This window comes from Mastigoproctus giganteus, chromosome 6 (genome assembly GCF_048544385.1).
Source record: "Mastigoproctus giganteus isolate SK-2022 chromosome 6, ASM4854438v1, whole genome shotgun sequence".
Classification (NCBI taxonomy): Eukaryota; Metazoa; Arthropoda; class Arachnida; order Uropygi; family Thelyphonidae; genus Mastigoproctus; species Mastigoproctus giganteus.
Genome location: NC_143580.1, coordinates 229,074,205 through 229,097,027, shown reverse-complemented (window position 1 = coordinate 229,097,027; position 22,823 = coordinate 229,074,205). Strand labels below are relative to the sequence as shown.

Sequence of the window (22,823 nt, the reverse complement as noted above, 5' to 3'; positions counted from 1 at the left end):
TGATGGTGAAATTAGTTTTTCTCTTATAGTTACATATATAAATGATGCTTTCACATTACTTGTATGTTAACTAATGATTTTATTAATAATAATGGCAATAAACTATTGAACACAAAAGAATGAAGAAAATGGAATATATATTCCATTATGTCTAAGCATTATACAAGTTACTCAAGAATGAACAAACAAACAGCAAGTAAAAATAAAAACCACCCACCTTGTTCAGCTCCATTAAGTAGTCAAAATTGCTAATACATCCTTTAACCCAACTATCAACTAATGTGTTTAAAAATGCTTGTTTATTTTGAAGGCCATCTTTTCTTGTTTTAATGACTGAAAATTTTTGGTCTTTTACACTTTCTTCCCCACATCTTTTACCCTTTTCTCTCAATATTTCATTACTCTCCACTGAAGAAGTCACATTAGAAGAATGATGTTTTGTAGTATCACAGGAGCTGGATGCTGCAGCACTGGATATTTTTGATTGTGGTAGTGAAATGTGGCATGGATTTTTCTGTATTTCCTCTGCTTCATGCCAAAGGTCATTCCACATCCCTGGAATGACTTGAATCCAGAGATTTCTGTCTACTGAAATATCTGCTAGAGTAAGTACACCTAGATGAAGTCCTAAGTCATGGATTTCTTGAATCAACTGCAATAGCTGGTAAACTACAAAGAGACATCTTGTAGTTGAAGTATCTAAAATGGCAGGACTGAACATGATACAGTGACGAAGGTTGTATTCCTTATAGGGGTAGAAAAAGTAGAAGTTTTCATCTGTTTCCACTAAGCACAGAAGGGGTAGAAGGTTGGGATGGCAACTTCCTAGCAAAACAGGACACAGTTAAATAAGTATTTTAAGAAAGTGACAATTTTCTCATAGTATATTTGTCATTTGTAACTAACTTTATCAGGACCAAGTGAACATATAACAGCACAACAGCAAAAATGTCTAGCACTGAATTGCACCCTAACTAATTCTAAATAAGTATGTCATTTGTTACAGGTATATTTTTATATTAATGCTATTTCATTATACAAACATTCACTTAAGCTGTTCTGTTTTATAAAGCTATAGTATTTTATTTAAATCACGGAACTTTGATATTTATGTTTCTGCTTATTAAAAAATGTGTTTCTTCTTCTTCAAGAGGAGTGTTTCCATTTACAATGGGTTTCCTCAGCCTACAAGTTATTTCTTGTTAGGAATTTTTTTCTGCCATAAAGTGCGGTTCAAGGTGTCTTGGTCGGTTAAGCCTCGGGCTGTCATGCACTCCCGTACTCCATCCATCCATGTCCTCCTAGGTCTTCCTCTTCTCCTTCTTCCAGGAGGTATCCATTCTAGGATAGCCTTTGGATATCTATTTTCTTGCATCCGTTTTACATGTCCATACCATGTTAGACGCTTTTCTTTGATGGTGTCAATAATAGTCTTTCTCACTTCCATTTTTTCCCTTATGTCTTCATTCCGTTTTCTGTCTCTTCTAGAAGTTCCTGCTGAGCGTCTCCAAAAATCCATTTCTGTGGAGAGCAATTTGTTTTCCACTCGCCTATTCAATGTCCAGGTTTCCGCTCCATACAATAGAAGACTTTGTACAATCGTTTGAAATATAAGTTTCTTTGTTTTATTTAGGATATTTTTGCTCCACAGAACAGAGTTTAACATGCCGATAGCCTTTCTGCCGTCTGTAATTCTCTTATTGATCTCTGCTTGGGATGATCCATCACTTTGTAAGATTGATCCCAGATATTTGAATTTATCGACTTGTTTGATTTTAAAACCTGCAATATTTAGAACGTGTCCTGGCCCTGAAGACAACATTTCAGTCTTGCTAAAATTGATTTTTAGACCCCATTGTTTATATTCCTCAAACAATTGATGACATGCATACTTTGCATCTTCTAAGTCTTGTGCTATCACCACCTGATCATCTGCAAAAAGTAAATTGTGAATATAGGTGTTCTTATTAATCGGCAATCCCATTTTATTACATTTTTTTGACCAGGATCTTAGGCAGATGTCAATATAAATTTTGAAAAGTGTTGGTGACATGCAACAACCTTGTAATAAGCCTTTTGAAGTGTGGAATTCAGGTGACAAAGCTGATCCCACTTTAATTCTGCATCTATTATTCCTGTAAATTGCCTTAATAATGTTAATCAGTTGTCCATCAATATTTGCCTCTTTCAGTGCTTCCCATAAGAGTTTTCTTGGAACACTGTCATATGCCTTTTCAAGGTCAATGAAAATCATAAAGATTTTTTTCCCTTTTGATTGGCATTTTTCAAGGATCTGTCGCACTGTTGAGATGTGATCTATACATGACCTCCCAGCTGAAAAACCACTTTGTTCTTCTGATGCCTCGATTCGGGCTTCTAAATGGTTCCTGATCCATTTTCCAAGGTTCTTTAACAGCGGGTTCAGGACGCATATTCCTCTGTAATTTGAACAGCTTTTCCGATCGCCCTTCTTATAAATTGATGTAATATATCCTGTTATCATTTCTTTCGGTATTTCTTCTCCTCTCAGTATACTATTTAACAGTTTTTGTATCAGAACAGCCACTCCTCTTCCTCCATATTTCAGAAGTTCCATGTAAACTCCTCCAGGTCCAGGTGATTTGCCATTTCTTCCTTCCTTTAGCAGGAGTTCCACTTCCCTAACAGAAACTTTTAAGCCCGAGTCTTCTACACCAAAATCCTCCATCGTCTTGAACTCTTCCCGGTCTTCTTTTAAAATTCCTTCATAGTACTCCGTCCAGTCTTTCAAAGGTATTAATTGCAAACCAGCATTGTGTTTATTCTGTTTTCTCAAGTCTTTAAGGACCTTCCACGATTCCGCTGATTGCTTGAAGCCCAATTTGCTATTAATAGTTGCGCATTTCCTTTCCCATTCTTCATTTTTCGCTTCTACTACCAACCGATTAGCTATTTTCTTTTTTTCAACATAAATGTTCCTATATGCATCATTCCTATCACCCAGCCATTTTTGATATGCAAGTTTCTTTGCCTCTACAGCAGCTCTTACTTTCTCTGTAATCCAGGTCTTTTTTTGGTCCTTTGGCTCTTCTTTTTGCCTAGGATTTCATGAGCTATTTTTTTAACAGTATTTTTTAAAAAATGTGTTTGCTTTTGTATTTTATTATTATTTATTAGCACTACTAAAGACCTGCAAAAGTTTCATTTGGATAAAAAAAAAGTGAGATTTTTTAAGGTTTTGTGCAGAATTTTTTTTTTTTTTTTTTTTTTTGGGGTAGTTGTTGGCGCATCGGCTTCTGTGGCCATAATGCACCTCCCAAGGTTTTTGCAGTACTTTGATCCAAGCCCAAGGCGGGATTCAAACCTGCGACCTTTGGTTTGCCAGGCAGGCACTTTACCCACCCGGCTAGCCCGGTCAGCTTGTGCAGAACTATATAGTCTTAGCCAAAACAAATTTATATAGCCGTGCGGTAATCCTCATGTTTTTATATAAAATTTTAAATCTAGTGTCAAGATTCAAAAAAGTTGTCAAATGAAATCATCACACATTATAATACAATGGCATGAAAATTATTACCCTGCATTGTTCGCAATGGTAAAAGTATTCAAAGTTTTTAACCTTACTAATTTTCACTTGGGCACGTTTTATTACCTATAAGTGCTGATGGAAATCTAGGGCTCTTTTCTTTCAAAACCTGACAAAACTAAGTAGCTCACTGATGAATACCCCCAATGAGTAAAAGGAGTAACATCCTACATTGTTCTAACCATTCTTTCAACACATAACACTGATTCTGTTTCAGCAAACTATCAAATACATATCAACCTTTGTTGAATAGATGCCATCCTCAATGCAACTATAAGACTTTATGCAGCTAGCCGAATTAAAAGTTGCACGCAGACAAATAGTTGAACAGATCTCAATCATACTACTGGCATGGAACAAAACTCTGAGTGATGGAATTCAATCTGCAGCCTATTATACATTTGGATGAAGGGTTTAAATAATAGCTTTAAAGCAAATATCAGTGAAGTCTGGACGGTCTGTGACAGCCAAATCCTCTACTTACACCTTTACGATGGTGGGACTATTAGTAATCCTGGGTATAATTGTTTTGTTATTTGGTTTTTAGGAGCATTAGCAACTAAGGCCATATTGCTCCGGGATATGCGGTGGTCATTCCCTGACCTTTCCGCATCCTGGGTATAACATCCATGCATAAGCACACTATGGGTGATCACCAAGGTGTGAACCAACTTAAGCAGGGGTCGAGGTGTGGCGCCCACACCACATGGAGGAATGTCGCCCCTCTGTGTTACTAGGCAATACTAGGTGGTAGATGACTGTCATCAACCGATGCAATACCACCACTTTGCTTATTGGAGGCTTGAAGTGGTGGAACCCATGTTTAGTCTCCAGAGCTAAGTTCTGGTCAACCCTTCCCCACCTCTTCCATCATGCAGTATGACTGATGACTTTTCAGGTAATGATGAACATCATGGCGAGATCCAATCTTCCTTACATTTCGAGGGTACAGCTCTAAAATGGTGTTCGCAGGCTGCCCGCACACTGGACCGAACCTATCGGTAACTCTTTAGAAGGCTTCCGGATCAGCTAGTGTATAATCTTGCTACATCTACTCTGCCAGATGGTGACTGGAGGGAGTCCGAGTAGTGTGCATGTGGGGAGCATTGTCAAGGCCATGTTATGTCAAGGAACTGGGTATATTCTTACCATGTGCACGCCATATCAAAAAAATTCATTATTCAAAATTCATATTCAAAAAAATTAATTATTATTGAATACACCATGAATTGTCAAACTAATAGAGTAAGCTTATCTGCGAAAAGATCTAAACCTCCCAAACACTTCCTAGTTCATTTCACAAATATACATGGTCTCAATTCTAATCTCAACGACATTGATTTCCACTTGCAGTCTGCCAAATCCCATGTACTTTTTCAGACAGAATCTCAGTTATCGGTTGATTCAACTACTGCTCATCTCAGTTGCCCAAATTATTCGCTGTATGATTCGTTTTTCCTCAAAGGTGGTACTTGTGCATATGTCCGTTCCGATATTCCCTGTCAGAGACTTGGTAATTTGGAATCTCTTCTTTTCAATCTTCTCTGGCTTAAAATCTCTCTACCTCATTGTGTCAAATTCATCTGTTGTCTCTACCATTCTCCCAACTCCACTAATCACTTGGAGCTCTTTGACTTCCTCTCTTTGCAACTTGACTTTCTCCAGTCCAACTTTCCTAACAGTGATGTAATTTTCCTTGGTGATTTTAATGTTCACAACTCCAGCTGGCTTCCATTTTCTAGTCGCACCAACCCAGCTGGTCGAGATGCTGAGGCTTTTGCAATTACTAATGACCTCGCACAGATTGTTCATTTACCTACAAGGATACTGGACAATCCTAACCATACAGCCAACACGCTTGATCTTTTTCTCACAAACAACTCTTCTAAGAACACGGTCGAAGTTAGTGGTCCTTTATGCACCTCAGATCACAACTTGGTGATTGTCTCTTCTCCAATGGAGCCATTATCTCATGGCTATTCTCAAGCTCGTATTGTTTGGCATTACAAGAATGCAAAATGGGATGACATGTGAGATTTCTTTTCTTCTTTTCCTTCACTGTTTCAAAACTTCTGATGTCAACGCTTGCTCAGATCGTGTCAGTGAAATTATTCTTGTAGGAATGGAATCCTTTATTCCACACTCCACTTTAAAATCTCGTACTTAATCTAAACCTTGGTTTTCCAATAAATGTGCTAAGGCTGTACAAGAGAAGAACGTTGCATATCGTAATTGGCTTGTTTCCAATTCTTCAGTTTCATTATCTGCCTACACCAAAGCTCACAACAATTGTAAAGTAGTTATTAATCAGTCCAAACTAGATATTGAACAGACTAAGAGCAGAAAACTTGTTTCTCGCCCTAATGGTACCCAAGCATTCTGGTCTCTTGTCAAAGCTTTTGGCCACAATTTTTGCCCATCTCTGCTCCCACCTCTGTCAAAACCAGATGGTTCTGCTGTCACTTCAGCCAAGGATAAAGCTGACCTGCTAGCATCCCATTTTTCTTCCAACTCATGTATTAATGATCTTGGTAAAACAACTCCCACCATTCACAACCCACTCCATTCCATGCCTCCTGTGGTCTTCCGTCAAAAGGATGTCAGAAGGATTTTGATGAATCTTGATGCTAAGAAAGCTCCAGGTCCTGATAGTATTTCTCCACTTGTTCTCAAAACCTGTGCTCCTGAACTTACTCCTGTTCTTTGCCGCTTTTTTCACTTTCTTATTCCAAAGGTGTTTTTCCTTCTGCTTGGAAATTTGCTCATATCCAGCCAGTTCCTAAAAAGGGTGACAAATCCCTCCCATCCAATTATCGTCCCATTGCAATTACTTCTACTCTTTCTGAAGTAATGGAGAAATCAATTAACCGCCAACTCTTAAACTACCTAGAAACCTTCCGTCTGATCAACGATTGCCAGTATGGATTCCGTCAGTGTCGATCCACAGGTGATATTCTGGCTTATGTTGCTCATTTATGGATAAATTCAATGGAAAAGTTTAGTGAAACACAAGCAGTTGCTCTTGACATCTCAAAGGTTTTCAATCGTGTTTTGCATAAAGGTCTTCTAAACAAGCTTCCATCTTATTGTTTGCCAACTGTTTTTTGTAATTGGTTATCCAGTTTTCTCTCTGATCGCTCACTGAGGGTGATGGTAGATGGCTCTCTGTCTTCTAACTTCTCCACTAATGCTGGTGTTCCCCAAGGTTCATTTCTAATGCTGGTGTTCCCCAAGGTTCAATGCAGACAGGCTGCCAGGGCAGGTCATGGGGTTTTGTCAATGATATATAGGAATTTTGCTAGCAGGGAGAAGGAGGTGATTGTACATCTGTATAAGGCAATTGTCAGGCCACGCCTTGAGTACTGCGTACAGGTCTGGAGGCCTCATTTTAGGAAGGATGTAGATTTACTTGAGCATGTACAGAGAAGGGCAACAAGATGAGGGGAATGAAGGGATCCTCTTACCAAGAGAGGCTTAAGTTCTGCAAATTGCAGTGGCTGGAGACTAGGCACCTGCGCGGTGATCTGATTGAGGTGAATAAGGCCTTGAATGGGTTGAGCACGCTGAATTCTGATGGGATCCTTCCACTTGTTCAGATTATAAACCTAGGGGGGCATAAATTCAAATTAAGAAAGGACAGATATAGAATAGATGTGCGGAAATTTGCCTTTAGCCAGAGGGTGGTTAATTGCTGGAACAAACTTCCATCTGTCGTTGTGGAAGTTGATAGGTTGAATAAATTTAAGGAGGAACTGGACAGGCATTTGGAGGGAATGGTGTGATTTTTTTTTTTTTTTTTTTTGGCTGATGCTGCATAAGCTCATACACTTGCTTTCTTGCATCACATGCCACTACTACTACTACTACTACTACTACTACCACATTCTGTCAAATTCATCTGTTGCCTTTATCATCCTCCTAACTCCACTAATAACTTAGACCTCCTTCACTTCCTCCAGTCCAACTTTCCTATCAGTGAGGAATACTCCTTGGTGATTTTAATATCTACAACTCCAGCTGGTTTCCATTTTCTAGTCACACAGATGCAGCTGGTCACAATGTTGTGGCTTTTGCAATTACTAATGACCTTGCACAGATTGTTCATTTAACTACCAGAATACCAGACAATCGTAACTACACAGCCAACACACTATCTTTTTTTCATAAACAACCCTTCTAAGTACATGGTCAAGATGAGTGGTCCTCTAGGCACATCAGATCACAACGTGATGGTCTCTTCTCCAATGGAGCCTGTCTGTCGTGGCCATTCTCAACCTCGTGTTGTTTGGCATTAAAAGAATGCAAAATGGAATGAACTGCAAGGTTTCTTTTCTTCTTTTCCTTGGTGGGATTACTGTTTCAAATTTTCTGATGTAACCGTTTGCTCAGATCATGCCAGTGAAATTATTCATGTAGAAATGAAATCCTTTATACCCCCACACTCCCGCTTAAAATCTCATTCTTTATCTAAACCTCGGTTTTCCAATAAATGTGCTAAGGCTGTTCAAGATAAGAATGTTGCATATTGCAATTGGCTTGTATCCAAATCTCCAGGAGCATTTTCTGCCTGCACCAAAGTTCACAACAATTGTAAAACAGTTATTAATCAGTCCAAACTAGATTTCAAACAAAAGTGTAGAAAACTTGCTTCTTGTCCAAATGGTAGTTGAGCATTCTGGTCTCTTGCCAAAGCTAATGGCCACAACTTTTGCCAATCTCAATTCCCACCTCTCTCCAAACTGGATGGTTCTATTGCTACTTTGGCCAAAGATAAAGCTGACCTGCTAGCATCTTACTTTTCCTCCAACTCATGTATTGATGATCTTGGTAACCCACCTCATACCATCTCTAGTACACTCCATTCAATGCCTCCTGTGGTATTCCGTCAAAAGGATGTCTGAAGAATTTTGAACAGTCTTCGTGCCAAGAAAGTGCCAGGTACTGATGGTATAGCTCTATTTGTTCTCAAAACCTGTGCTCCTGTTCTGTATTGCCTTTTTTTGATTTTCTTATTCCACAGATGTTTTCCCTTCTGCTAGGAAATTTGCCCATATCCAGCCAGTTCTCGGTTACAAATCCTTCTCATCAAGTTATTGTCCCATTGCACTTACTTCTACTCTTTCTAAAGTAATGGAGAAATCTATTAACTGCCTACTCTTAAACTATCTAGAAACCTTCCATCTGTTCAACGATTTCCAGTATGGATTCTGTCAGTGTTGATCCACTGGTGATATACTGACATGTTACCCTCTATGGACAAATTCAATGGAAAAGTTTGGCAAAACTCAAGCAGCTGCTCTTGACATTTCAAAAGCTATTAATCATATTTGGCAAAAAGGACTTTTAAACAACCTCCCATCTTATGGTTTGGCAAATGTTTTTTGTAATTGCGTATCCAGTCATCTACCATTACCGCAGGTAACGGTAGATGGCTCTCTATCTTCTAGCATCTCCACTAATGCAGATATTTTCCCTAGATTGTTCTTTCTCCACTGTTTTCCTCATGTATATTAATGACCTTCTTTCACTACAGTGCATTTAGGACTAATGCCTCAGGCTGCAAGCAAGTCAAGACTATGTATAAGTTAAGTGCAAATGCATCATTAATACACAGCCAATTTTAAATTAGCAAAATATTTGCAAAGGCGGCATTATTTTAAGTTATATCTCATATTGTGAATACCTTCACAATGAGTTGTCATGATATTGCACTACTTCGAATAAGTAACGCTTCACCCAAAGGAGAAGACTAATGTTACTTATTCTCAGTGGATACCACCACCCAGACGGCACCGTTTCAGGGCTATTTTGTATATGTGTCGGATAATAACTCGACTATCCACTTGTCCCTATTAGACTTAGAAAAGAAAAAAAGGAGAGGGAAAGTAATATTAGTAGTGGAAGAGGAAAATAAATGGTGTAGAAGAATGAAACGGACAGTAACTCCTTCAACTCATACCACTCAAAACACTTCCCCAGTGGGGAAGACTGCTGTTACCTATTCATGGTGCCGTTTCAGGGTTTCGGGGCTATTTGGCCCTTCTTCGGTGAGTGGGTAATGATGGCAAAACAGTTATGAAGTATAACTCCACAATATGAGAGATGCCTGATGGTGTATGATGTATTAAGACTATAGTCCGTTTAGGGCTAATGCCTCATGCTGCAAGCAAGTCAAGACTATGTATAAATAGTAGTAGTGGCATGTGATGCAAAAAAGCAAGCGTATGAGCTTATGCAGCATCAGCCAAAAAAAAAAAAAAAAAAAAAACAATTCCCTCTAAATATTTGTCCAGTTCCTCCTTAACTTTATTTAACATATCAACTTCCACAACAACAGATGGAAGTTTGTTCCAGCAATTAACCACCCGCTAGCTAAAGGCAAATTTCTGCACATCTATTCTACATCTGTCCTTCTTCAATTTCAATTTATGCCCCCTTAGGTTCATAATAAAATTCAAAATAAAGTTCAAAATAAAATAGAATTCTTCCACTTGTTCATAATCTGAACAAGTGGAAGAATTCTATCAAAATTCAGTGTGCTTAACCCATTCAAGGCCTTATACACCTCAATCAGATCCCCAAGCAGGTGCATAGTCTCCAGCTGCTGCAATTCGCAGAATTTAAGCCTCTCCTGGTAAGAGGATCCCTTCACTCCCCTCACCAATCTTGTTGCCCTTCTCTGTACACGCTCAAGCAAATCTACATCCTTCCTAAAATGATGCCTCCAGACCTGTACGCAGTGCTCAAGGCATGGCCTGACCATTGCCTTATACAGAGCAACACTGACCTCCTTTTCCCTGCTAGCAAAATTCCTGTATATCATTGACAACACGCCATGACCTGCCCTGGCAGCCTGTCTGCATTGCTCCGAAAACTTCATATTTGACTGCACAATTACTCCAGGTCTTTTTCATTTTCTACCTCCTTAAGTGTAGTACCACACAGTTGGTACGTTTCTCTGGGGTTACTTCTACCCATATGCAGTACTTTGCATTTTTCAATGTTAAAACTTCAGTTGCCACTTCTGAGCCCATCTCCCCAAATTTTCTAGATCCTGTTGCAGTAACACACTGGCATTACTGTCATTAACAGGCCGCCTCCGTAGCCAGGTGGGCAGGAGCAGCAGTGCGTAGCACGCGCTTCTTGCTTAGACCGGGGTTCAAGCCCGTGATCACCAAATACGGAGGATGCGGAAAGGTCAAGGAATGACCACCGCATATCATCGGAGCAATATGGCCTTAGTTGCTAATGCTCCTAAAAACCAAATAACAACAACAACAACAACTGTCATTAACAACCCTGCCAACCTTTGTATCATCTGCAAACTTCGATACTAAGCCTGATATACCTTCATCAATATCATTGATAAATATACAAAACAACAGTGGACCCAACACCGAACACTGCAGGACTCCACTAATAACATTAGTCCACGAAGAGCAGCACCCATTGATTACCACCCTCTGTCTTCTCCCACTCAACCATCCTTTTATTCATTGTAGCAACTTACCCTTAATATCATTCTACTCCAATTTGTACAGTAGTCTTCCATGCGCAACAGTGTCAAAAGTTTTCCTGAAATCCAAATATATGATATCAAAATTATTTTTTGCATCCAGTTCCTTTGTACCCACATCATAATAACCAATCAAATTTGTCATACAAGGCTTTCCCTTAACAAACCCATGCTGTGTCTGAATTATTGCTGCAGTCTTGTCTAGATGAGCCTGCAATGCATCTTTAACCATCCTTTTATTCATTGTATTTATGATGAGAGCCTTGTCGATCAATTCGGCCCTGGAAAGATTGTGCAAGGCTCAAGGGGTAAAATTTTTTTCAGCCTGGACTGTACTTGTTAACAGGAGAGATTGCTTCTACAGGGATGGGATACACTTAAATAGAAAGGGTGCAAGAATATTTGCTGATGCTATCGAGGCAGTGTTAGGTGGGTCGGAAAAGAGCTTGGGGGGAGACAAAGACCAATAGATTGACAGTAGCCACTGGCAGAGGTGAAAGAGATTCTTGCACTGCTTCTATTAGAATGAGCAGAAGCCTGAAAAACAAGATGCATGGTATTTCAGAGACTGCTGGGAGCCATTGCGGTACAAGTAAACACATGGGTTGTGTTAGGGTAGCTAAGAATAGAAACAGGTGCAGGTATACTTGCGTGTACACCAATGCTAAGAGTTTAGTAAATAAATTTGATGAATTTGAGGTATTGCTCAAAACATCAAAGACAGATATTGTTGGGATATCAGAGACGTGGTGTCACACAGATATAAGGGATGCAGAACTGGAATTTGGGGAGTACAACGTCTACAGAAAGGATAGACAGGATAGGAAGGGGGGAGGGGTTATGCTATTAGTTAAGAAACACATAAAAACCAAGGAAGTGAAGCCAGTCGACATCGCCGGACAGTGCAGTGTTGAGTCAGTTTGGTGTGACATAAGCATTGGGAGATCAAAATTGAGAGTAGGAGTGTGCTATAGGCCTAATTACTCTGATGAGTATAATAAGGAACTGTACAGGGAAATAGAGTGGGCCAGTAAATCAGAGAGTCTTATAATGGGAGATTTTAATTTCCCAGATATTGACTGGAATTTGGGGGCTGGTTACTCACACACTAGCAGGGCTTTTGTGGATTTATTGGATGATTGTTTTCTACATCAGCATGTTCGGGAGGCAACTAGAGGGAGTAATACTCTTGATTTGATTATCAGCAGTGATTCTTCATGCATTAAGAATCTACAGATAAATGAACCACTAGGTGGCAGTGATCACAGTGTGCTGAAGTGGGATTTACTCAAAGAGGTAACTACCATTAGGGGTAAAGGGAAGGGTTATTGCTTCCGTAAAGGCGACTACGATGGACTGAGACAGTATTTAAATTCTATACAGTGGGACCAACTGATGATGTTACCAACAGCAAATTCAAAATGGGAAGCATTCAAAGAACTTATCTTGGAAGCTACTAGGCTTTACATACCAACTAAGAAATATTGTTCAAGGTTTAGGCCAAAATGGATGTCAGATGAACTAATGAGGCATATGGCAGAGAAGAAAAATGCATGGGATACTTACAAATTAACACATGACACAGAAGCCTATGATAGATACAAGTTGATATGCAACCAAGTTACAAGGGAGGTTACGCAGGCGAAGGCAGATTACGAGAAATCCTTGGCAAGGGATGCAAAGAAAACAGCAAAGAGTTCTTTACTTATGTAAACTCTAGAAGGAAGGGGATGAATCAGATTGGTCCACTTGATATTGATGGATCAACTGTTAATGATCCTGCTCAGGTAGCAGGATCATTAACAGTTGATCCATCAATATCAACATCAATATCTTCTCACTAAATGAATATTTTGCATCGACATTCACACATGAGGAGTTATTCAGCGAGGGGAATGCCAGAGGTGTATTCAACTCTAGCAGTAAGCTACAGAATCTTGAAATAACTGGGAGTAAAGTGGAGGAGAAACTGTTGAAGATAAACACAAGAAAGGCACCCGGGGTGGATGGGATCTATCCAGTTATATTAAAGGAGGCAGCAAAGGAAGTAAGCAAACCCTTAGCCATAATTATGAGAGCTTCCTTGGACTCAGGGGAGGTACCCATAGACTGGAAATGTGCAAATGTGACCCCAATTCACAAAGAAGGATCAAAGGCTGACACAAGTAATTATAGACCTGTGAGCTTAACTTCTGTTCCAGGAAAATTAATGGAGGCACTGGTTAAAGAAGCACTGCAGGATCATTTAGACAAGACTTCAGTTATAGCTCAGACACAGCATGGTTTTGTTAAGGGGAAGTCTTGCCTGACCAACTTGATTGGATACTATGATGCAGTCACAAAAGAACTGGATGCAGGGAATAACTTTGATATTATATACTTGGATCTTAGAAAGGCTTTTGATACTGTTGCACATGGAAGACTGCTACACAAATTGGAGCAGTGTGACATTGGAGGCAAATTGCTGCTATGGATAAAGGGGTGGTTGAGGGGGAGAAGACAGAGAGTGGTAATCAATGGACACTGCTCATCGTGGACTAATGTTATTAGTGGAGTCCCTCAGGGCTCAGTGTTGGGTCCATTATTGTTTTCTGTATTTATAAATGATATTGATGATGGTATATCAAGCTTAATGTCCAAGTTTGCAGATGATACAAAGGTTGGCAGGGTTGTCAAGGACACTACTGATGCTATGCTGCTGCAACAGGATCTGGAAAGGTTGAGCAGATGGGCTGAGAGGTGGCAAATGAACTTTAACATTGACAAATGTAAAGTACTACACATGGGAAACAGCAACCCCAGAGCAACGTATCAACTCTGTGGTACTACACTGACAGTGGTAGAGAATGAAAGGGACTTGGGGGTGGTTGTGCAGGCAGATATGAAGTTCTCTGAGCAGTGCAGACGGGCTGCAAGAGTAGCTCATGGAGTATTGTCAATGATATACAGGAATTTTTCCAGCAGGGATAAGGAGGTGATTATTCCATTGTATAAGGCAATGGTCAGGCCACACCTAGAGTACTGTATACAGGTCTGGAGGCCTCATTTCAAGAAGGATGTAGAGCTGCTGGAACGAGTACAGAGAAGGGCAACAAGATTAGTGAATGGAACAAAGGGGTGCTCTTACGAAGAAAGGCTTAAGTTTTGCAAATTACAGTGTCTGGAGACTAGGCACCAGCGATGTAATCTGATAGAGGTGTATAAAGCCTTGAATGGTTTAAGCATGCTCAATGCTGATGGGATTCTTCCTCTAGCTCAGAAAAATCACCTGAGAGGGCACAAATTCAAATTGAGGAAAGACAGATGTAGGATAGACGTGCGGAAATTTGCCTTTAGCCAGCGGGTGGTTGGTTGGTGGAACAGACTTCCATCCCTTGTGGTGGAGGTTGATAGCCTAAATAAGTTTAAGGCTCAGCTGGACAGGTATTTTGAACGAACAGAGGGGTGAAGTGGAAGTGGGTTTTTTTTTTTTTTTTTTTTTTGGCTGATGCTGCATAAGCTTGCTTTCTTGCATCAAATGCCTCTACTAATGCTAATGCTAATGCTAACCAGTGACTCCATTATTTTACCCAGAACAGAAGTTAAACTAACTGGTCTGTAATTTCTCGTGTCACCCTTCGATCCCCCCTTTGTGAATTGGGGACACATTTGCACATCTCCAGTCCATGGGGACTTCCCCCGAGTCCAAGAATGCTCTCATCATTATAGCTAACGGTTTGCTTACTTCCTTTGCCACCTCCTTTAATATAAATGGATAGATCCCATCCACCCCAGGTGCCTTTCTTATGTTTAAATTCAACAATTTCTTCTCCTCTTTGCTCTCAGTTATTACAAAATTATTAAGCACCCTGTTACCATTTGATAACCTTCTGCCATTTTCAAACCTTAATAACTCCTCATGTGTGAATGTAGATGCAAAATACTCATTCAGTTTGTTTGCTATCTGAGCAGGATCATCAACAGTCGAACCATCAATATCAAGTGGATCAATCAGATTCATCCCCTTCCTTTTAGAGTTTATATAAGTAAAGAAATCCTTGCTGTTTTTCTTAGCATCCTTTGCCAAAGATTTCTCATAATCTGCCTTCGCCTGCCTAATCTCCTTTGTGACTTGATTACAGACTACTTATATATATCACAGGCTTCTGTGTCGTCTGAAAATTTATATGCATCCCATGCATTTTTCTTCTCTGTCACGAGTCTCATTAGTTCATTTGACAACTATTTAGGCCTAAACCTTGAACAATAATTCTTAATAGGTATGAAACGTTTAGTAGCTTGCACTATTAATTCCTTGAATGCTTCCCACTTAGAATTTGCTTTTGGTAACATCATCCGTTGGTCCCACTGTACAGAATTTAAAAACTGTCTGAGACCACTATAATCACCTTTACGGAAGCAAAAACCCCTTCCTTTATCCCTGATGGTAATTATATCTTTAAGTAAATCCCACATCAGTACACTGTGATCACTGCCACCTAATGGTTCCTTTATCTGCAAATTCTTAATACACGAATGATCACTGCTGATAACCAGATCAAGAGTATTACCCTCTCTGGTTGTCTCTCGAACATGCTGCTGCAGAAAACAATCATCCAAAAAATCCACAAAAGTCTTACTAGTGTGCGAGTGACCAACCCATAAGTTCAGTCTATATCTGGGAAGTTAAAATCCTCCATTATAAGACATTCTGATTTACAGGCCCACTCTATTTCTCTGTACAATTGTTCATTGTACTCATTCGAGTCATTAGGCCTATAACACACTCCTACTCTTATTTTTGCTTTCGCAGTGCTTATGTCACACCAAACTGACTCAACATTCTTACTGTTCATCTATATCAACTGGATGCACTTCTTTTGATTTTATGTTTTTCTTAATTAACAGCATAACACCTCCTCCCTATCCTGTCAATCGTTTCTGTACACATTGTACTCCCCAAATTCCAGTTGTGCATTCCTTATATCTGTGTGACACCACATGTTTGCTATCCCACAATATCCACCATTGATGTTTTGACCAACACTTCAAATTCATCAAATTTATTTACTATACTCCTAGCATTGGTATACATGCAAGTATACATGTGCCCATTCTTATTATTAGTTACCCTAACACATCCCATATACCCACCTGTTTCACGATGACTGCCATCAGTCCCTGAAACCTCCAACACCCCTCGCTCCACACCGCTGCTTATTCTAATTTAACCCTAATTCATGACTTTTTAAGTTAAGTGCAAATGCATCATTAATACACAGCCAATTCTAAATTAGAAAAATATTTGCAAAGGCAGCATTGTTTTAAGTTACATCTCATATTGTGAATACCTTCACAATGAGTTGCCATGATATTGCACTACTTCGAATAAGTAACGCTTCACCCAAAGGAGAAGACTAATGTTACTTATTCTCGGTGGATACCACCACCCAGACGGCACCATAACTACCCACCGAAGAAGGGCCAAATAGCCCTGAAACAGTGCCGTCTGGGTGGTGGTATCCTCTCCTTTGGGTGAAGCATTACTTATTCGAAGTAGTGCAATTAATGATGCATTTGCAATTAACTTATACATAGTCTTGACCTTCTTTCATTGACTGGAAATCCTATCCGTAGTTTTGCTGACGATGTTGCATTCTACCTTCCAGTTTGAGAAACCTCAAACAGCTTCAACTTCATAAATATCTACTACAAAATTCTTACTGCTGATCTTCAGGTATTTAGTTGATTACTTAGTTGATTTCAATCATTCTAAAACTCAGTGCTGTCTTATATCTTGCAAAAAGGATTCTTCTGCTTCTATGCTTATCTTCAATGGCACTCAGATTTCTAGACAAGGTCACATCTCTCTATTAGAGATTATCCTGACTTCTAATCTCTGTTGGCATAAAAACATCACAAATATTGCTTCCTCTGCAACTAAAAACTGGATTTTCTCTTTCGCTCTTTTCATTACTTTTCTTCCAAATAGCTGTACAAATTGCATATCTGCCCTACCATGGGATATTGTTCCTACTTCTTGGGCAGTGCCTCAAAAACTTCTCTCAAGCTTCTAGATTCCATTCAAAAGAGGGCAGTTAGGTTAATTAATGACTAATCTAAAAGAGTCCCTCCACTCTCTGTCTCATAGATGTTCTGTTTCTGCTGCATTACTTTTCTATAGATACTTCCATCGGCACTGTTCTTCTGAATAGCCTTCCATAATTCCTTCTCTTCCAAGCCAGTCTGAACACGTGCTACAATCAGTTAGTATCCTTTTACTGTCCAGCTTAAAACTCACAGAACCAACTTGGCTTCTTCCTCATTTATTTCAACTTCTGTTTTCTGGAACAATCTCCCTTCATAAAAGAAACATGTGGGTGGTCATAATGTTAGCCAATTCTGTTCTATAATTTATGTTAGTTCTTAAATATTATTCTGTAAAGGCCAGTTCTGAGAACTTCATTAATTTCTTTTTAAGGGAGTTTTTCTCGGTGGATCCTTTTCTTCCTTTAATACAAGAAATCTTTCTATCAGAATGGCTTGGCTCATTATAGGAATGTTTTTCAAATAATTTGAAGCAGGTTTGCCTCAGCTGTAAAAGAGAGCATCAGCTGCCGTTTATTGGCCTACTTACCAGCATCTCGACCAATTCCAATATGAGGAAAGTACTCATAGTTCTTTTTTTTTAAACTTTCTTTCGCATTTATTCACAGTGAACATCGCTACTTCTTGGACAGCAAAAATATGATAGTTATCTTAAAACCTATTTAGTACTTTGCAACTATGCCTTTCTCTTTTCAAGATGGATCTTAACTATACATTTTCCTGTTTAAACTCCAACTCTACACCAGGCATGCACAACTACTGAAAAACTACAAGCTAAATCCATTTCTGTGCAAAATCTCTCATATTTTCCTTCCAAACTTATTATTCCTGCCTTACTCATTATAATTTAGCTCAGTAAAAACTACTATTATTTTTGAATGACTCCTATTCCCATTTGTCAGAATTTCAATATATTTCAATTATTCAAATTTGTTTACAGCTCACTATAATGTGACTTCTACGTATCTTTTTACCTATCCCTTTCGAGACTGTAGTTCTCTCACTACAGCACTTGAATCTATTGCTAAAGCCATAAGCCCAAATGACCATTAAGTGGCTTTCGTTTTAAGCCATGGATAATATATTTTTATCTATTCTTAAAGAGCTTTTAGAAAAATCCCACAATATCCGCCTGCAAAGTGCTTTTAGAAGTTTCTAATTCCTCCTGCCTTTAATCGTATCTGTTCCTCTTAACAATTCAAGTTCACTATTCCATCTTTAATTACCTTCTAAGGTGTTTCTAGAAAGTTCCATCTCCTTCTGCCCATGCTCCACTTTCAAAATTCAAATACACTGTTCTGTCTTTTGTTAGGCATTTACTCCCAAAAAATAATTCTTGTTTGATTGTATATCTCTGAAAACTGGTCCTATATACCTGAATGTCAATAAAAATATAATATGTTATTATTTTTTTTTCTTACATAAAATTAAAAATTTGTGAGACTAGATGTCTTACAAGTAGCATGAGTGGCTATATATATAAATGTAATAATTATAGTTTAGTTTAATGGGAGGTTGGTTGATTAGATGTAAGCATTAAATTAGTAAAAATGTATATAAGGGGATAAAAAATAATTGTGTATTACTGGTATTAAAACCTAAGTATAGTAAAAAAGGGTGAAGAAAGAGGCAATAGCAGAATTTCAAATAATATTCCTTCTTTGAAGTGGAAAACTATAGGCAATCACACTTGGCTAGAAGTATCATCATGACTGTAAACTTGATTAGAAGCAGCATTGTATATGAGTATGATCATAAGGGGGAGGATGGCGACCAGGTTTTTGAATTTTTTTTTTCCCTCTTTTTTTTTTAGATAGACCTAGGAATACTTATATGCACATAAATAATGTTTCATTGATTATCTTTATTTCAATATTAGGAAAGCATGTGAATATTATGTATTAATCACAAAAATGACAATAATATATTATTTCCAAACATTTAGCAATACAACACATGGAGCTTTTCCTTTTTCTTTAATTTCAAATTTGGTTAAGGGGGAGCATATGCCCCTCTGTCCCCCCTGAATATGCCCGATTAGAAATATCATCATGACTGTAAATATTCACCTTTTCCATACCAGAAAAGAATGACAGGAAAGTTAAAATATAACATGGCAATAATATTTCTTAACAGTTTTTTGCCGTTTCTAATTATGAAAATGTAAGAGATTTTTCTCTACAATATTTAAATTGCTTTGATCCTTACTGATGCTTCTGCTATTAAAAATTAAAAACTTTTAATGTTCAAACAAAATTAATTTCTATATTAATACACATTTATTATGAGTGGGGAGAAACATATTCCTATAAATGCAAAAGTACAGGATAAAATACATATAGATTGATAGAACTCATGATAAAAAAATAATAATAATGGCATTTTTCTTACTCTGGCTTCCTGAACTTTGGCTACTTATTGAGACTTCTGCTTGTTTATGAGATGTAGGAACATTAGACTGAGTATGCTGTATAAATGGACACTTATACAGGCGACTGACCATTTCTCTTACAGCTTCATTATAGTCCTAAACAACAGAAAAATAAGGGAAAAAAATGGTTATGATAAAATCTAACCATATTAAAGTAATTGTATTGTGATTACAATTCCAAACAAAACATTAACAAAAAATATACATAATTTTTTCATATAGGCAATTTCTATTTTATCAGTAGAAGAAAAAGCAACAAATAAATATGATTTTTCATACAAACAATTTCTTATCTTATCTTAAACAAAATCTATCTTATCAATAAAAGAAATGCAGACACTAAAATAAATGAGCAGTTACTGTGAACTTTATAGTATAGATGAATTTTAAAATTAAAACATGCATTTCAGAATGTGATCCTTGAAAGGAAGGTATATATTCACTTATTGAATGATATGTGATTTCAATTAAATTAAGAGGTGAATGTGTATTACCTTTATAACCTTCACAAAATAAAAAACAAAAAAAAAAAAAAAAAAATTTTTAAATTGCTTCATTCTATTGTTTAGAGAAATTCAAAAAGTTTTACTGACAAGACTCATCCATTCACTCGAAAAGTTTGCCCACTACTTCCTTGAATTTATAGTAATTGTCACCTGCGAGGTGATCTCATTGAGGCGTATAAGGCCTTGAATGGTTTGAGCAGGCTCAATGGTGGGGGGGATAGTTCTGCTTGCTCAGACTAAGAAGCTGAGGGGGCATAGAATCAAACTGATGAAAGAGTTGCAGAATAGATGTGCAGAAGTTTGCCTTTAGCCAGTTAGTAGTTCATTGCTGGTACAGTCTTTCATCTGTCGTTGTGAAAGTTGATAGCTTAAATAAATTTATGACTGAACTAGACAAACGTTTGGAGTGACCGGATGCACAAAATGGGATGGGTTTTTTTTTTTTGGCTGTTGTTGTATAAGCTTTCTTTCTTGCATCATATGTCTCATCTAATGCTAATAGTAGTGGAGGCATGTGATGCAAGAAAGCAAGCGCATGAGCTTATTTGGCATCAGAAAAAAAAAAAAAAAAACAATTTCATATATCCACTCCCTCTAAAAGTTTGTCCAGTTCCTGATTGAATTTATTTAAGCTATCGCCTTCCACAGCAACAGATAGAAATTTGTTCTAGCAAATTTCCATCTGTTGCTTGCTAAAGGCAAATTTTCACACATCTATTCTACAATTCCTCAATTTGAATTTATGAATCCTCAAGTTCAGAATCTGAGAAAGTCGAAGCATCCCATCAGAATTCAGCATGCTCAACCCATTCAAGGCCTTATACACCTCAATCAGATCACGTTGCAGGTGTCAAGTCTCCAGCCACTGTAATTTGCAGAACTTAAGCCTTTCTTTGTAAGAGAACCCATTTGTTCCCACTCACCAATCTTGTTGCCTTTCTCTATACATGTTCAAGCAACTCTACATCCTTCCTAAAATGAGGCCTCCAGACCTTTACACAGTACTCTAGGTGTGGCCTGACCATTGCCATACCAAAGGGATAATCACTTCCTTTTCCCTAATACCAAAATTCTTGTATATCATTGTCAATATCCCATGACCTGCTTTGGCAGCATGTCTGCATTGCTCCGAAGACTTCATGTCTGACTGCACAATTACTCCCAGATCATTTCCAACCACCCTAAGTGTAGTACCACACAGTTGGTGCATTTCTCTGGTGTTACTTCTACCCATATGCAGTACTTTGCATTTGTCAATGTTAAACTTCAGCTGCCACTTCTCAGGCCATCTGCCCAAATCTTCTGGATCCAGTTGCAATAGCACAATGTCATTACTCAACTACCCTTTTATCCATTGTAGCAACTTACCCTCAATACCACACTGCTCCAATTTGTACAGTAGTCTTCCATGCGCAACAGTGTCAAAAGATTTTCTGAAATCCAAGTATATGATATCAAAATTATTTTTGGCATCTAGTTCCTTTGTAACCACATCAGAGTATTCAATCAAATTTGTCAGACAAGACTTTCCCCTTAACAAACCCATGCTGTGTCTGATTATTAATGTAGCTTGTCTAGATGATCCTGCAATGCATCTTTATCAAGTGACTCCATTATTTTCCACAGAACAGAAGTTAAACTAACTGGTCTGTAATTATTCATGTCACTCTTAGATCCCCCCTTTGTGCATTAGGGATACATTTGCACATCTCCAGTCCATGGGGACTTCCCTGAGTCTAAGGATGCTCTCATAATTATGGCTAAGGGTTTGCTACTTCTTTAGACAACAACTTTACTATAACTGGATAGATCCCATCCACCCCAGGTGCCTTTCTTAGGTTTAAGTTCAACAATGTCTCCTCCACTTTGCTCTCAGTTATTACAAAATCATTAAGCACGCTGTTAATTCCTCATGTGGGAATGTAATTATTTAGGCTATCAACTTCCACAATGACAGATGGAAGTTTGTTCCAGCAATCATCTACCGACTGGCTAAAGGCAAATTTCCGCACATCTATTCGACAACTGTCTTTCCTCAATTTCAGTTTAAGCCCTCTCAAATTTGTAATCAGAGCAAGAGGAAGAATCTCATCAGCATTGAGCCTGCTCAATCCATTCAAAGCCTTATACATGTAAAAACAGATCAAGTCTCAAGACGCAGCAATTTGTAGAACTTCCAGCCTTTCTTTGTAAGAGCACCCCTTGGTTCCCCTCACAAGTATTGTTGCCCTTCTCTGTACATGCACAAGCAACTCTATGTCCTTCCTAAAATGAGGCTTCCAGATCTGTAAACAGTACTCAAGGTGTGGCCTGACCTTTGCCTTATACAAAAGGATAATAACTTCCTTTTCCCTACTGGCAAAATTCCTGTATATCACTGACAATACCCCATGACTTGCTCTGGCAGCCTATCTGCATATGAAAACTTCATATTTCACTGCACAATTATCCCCAGGTCTCTTTCATTCTCCACTACTACCCTGAGTGGTAGTACGACACAGTTGGTACGTTTCTCTGGGGTTACCGCGACTCATATGCAGTAGTTTGCATTTGGTAATGTTAAACTTCAGTTGCCACTTCTCAGCCCATCTGCATAAATTTTCCAGATCCTGCTGCAGCAGCATACTGTCATTACTGTTATTAACAACCCTGCCAACCTTTGTATCATCTGCAAACTCTGACATTAAGCTTGATATTCCTTCATTAATATCATTGATA

The 22,823-nt window shown here is 38.4% G+C and overlaps 1 protein-coding gene across 1 annotated transcript in view; it reads right to left on the bottom strand.

Moving 5' to 3' along the window:
- Wdr81 (WD repeat domain 81) overlaps positions 1–22,823 on the bottom strand; it is a 290,101-nt gene that overhangs the window by 235,047 nt on the left and 32,231 nt on the right. The window contains exons 4-5 of the mRNA XM_090376768.1: positions 19,560–19,695; positions 218–825 (exon numbers count right to left, since the gene is read on the bottom strand). Of these exons, the coding sequence (XP_090232894.1) occupies positions 218–825; positions 19,560–19,695 (744 nt within the window). The remainder of the gene's footprint in view (positions 1–217; positions 826–19,559; positions 19,696–22,823) is intronic.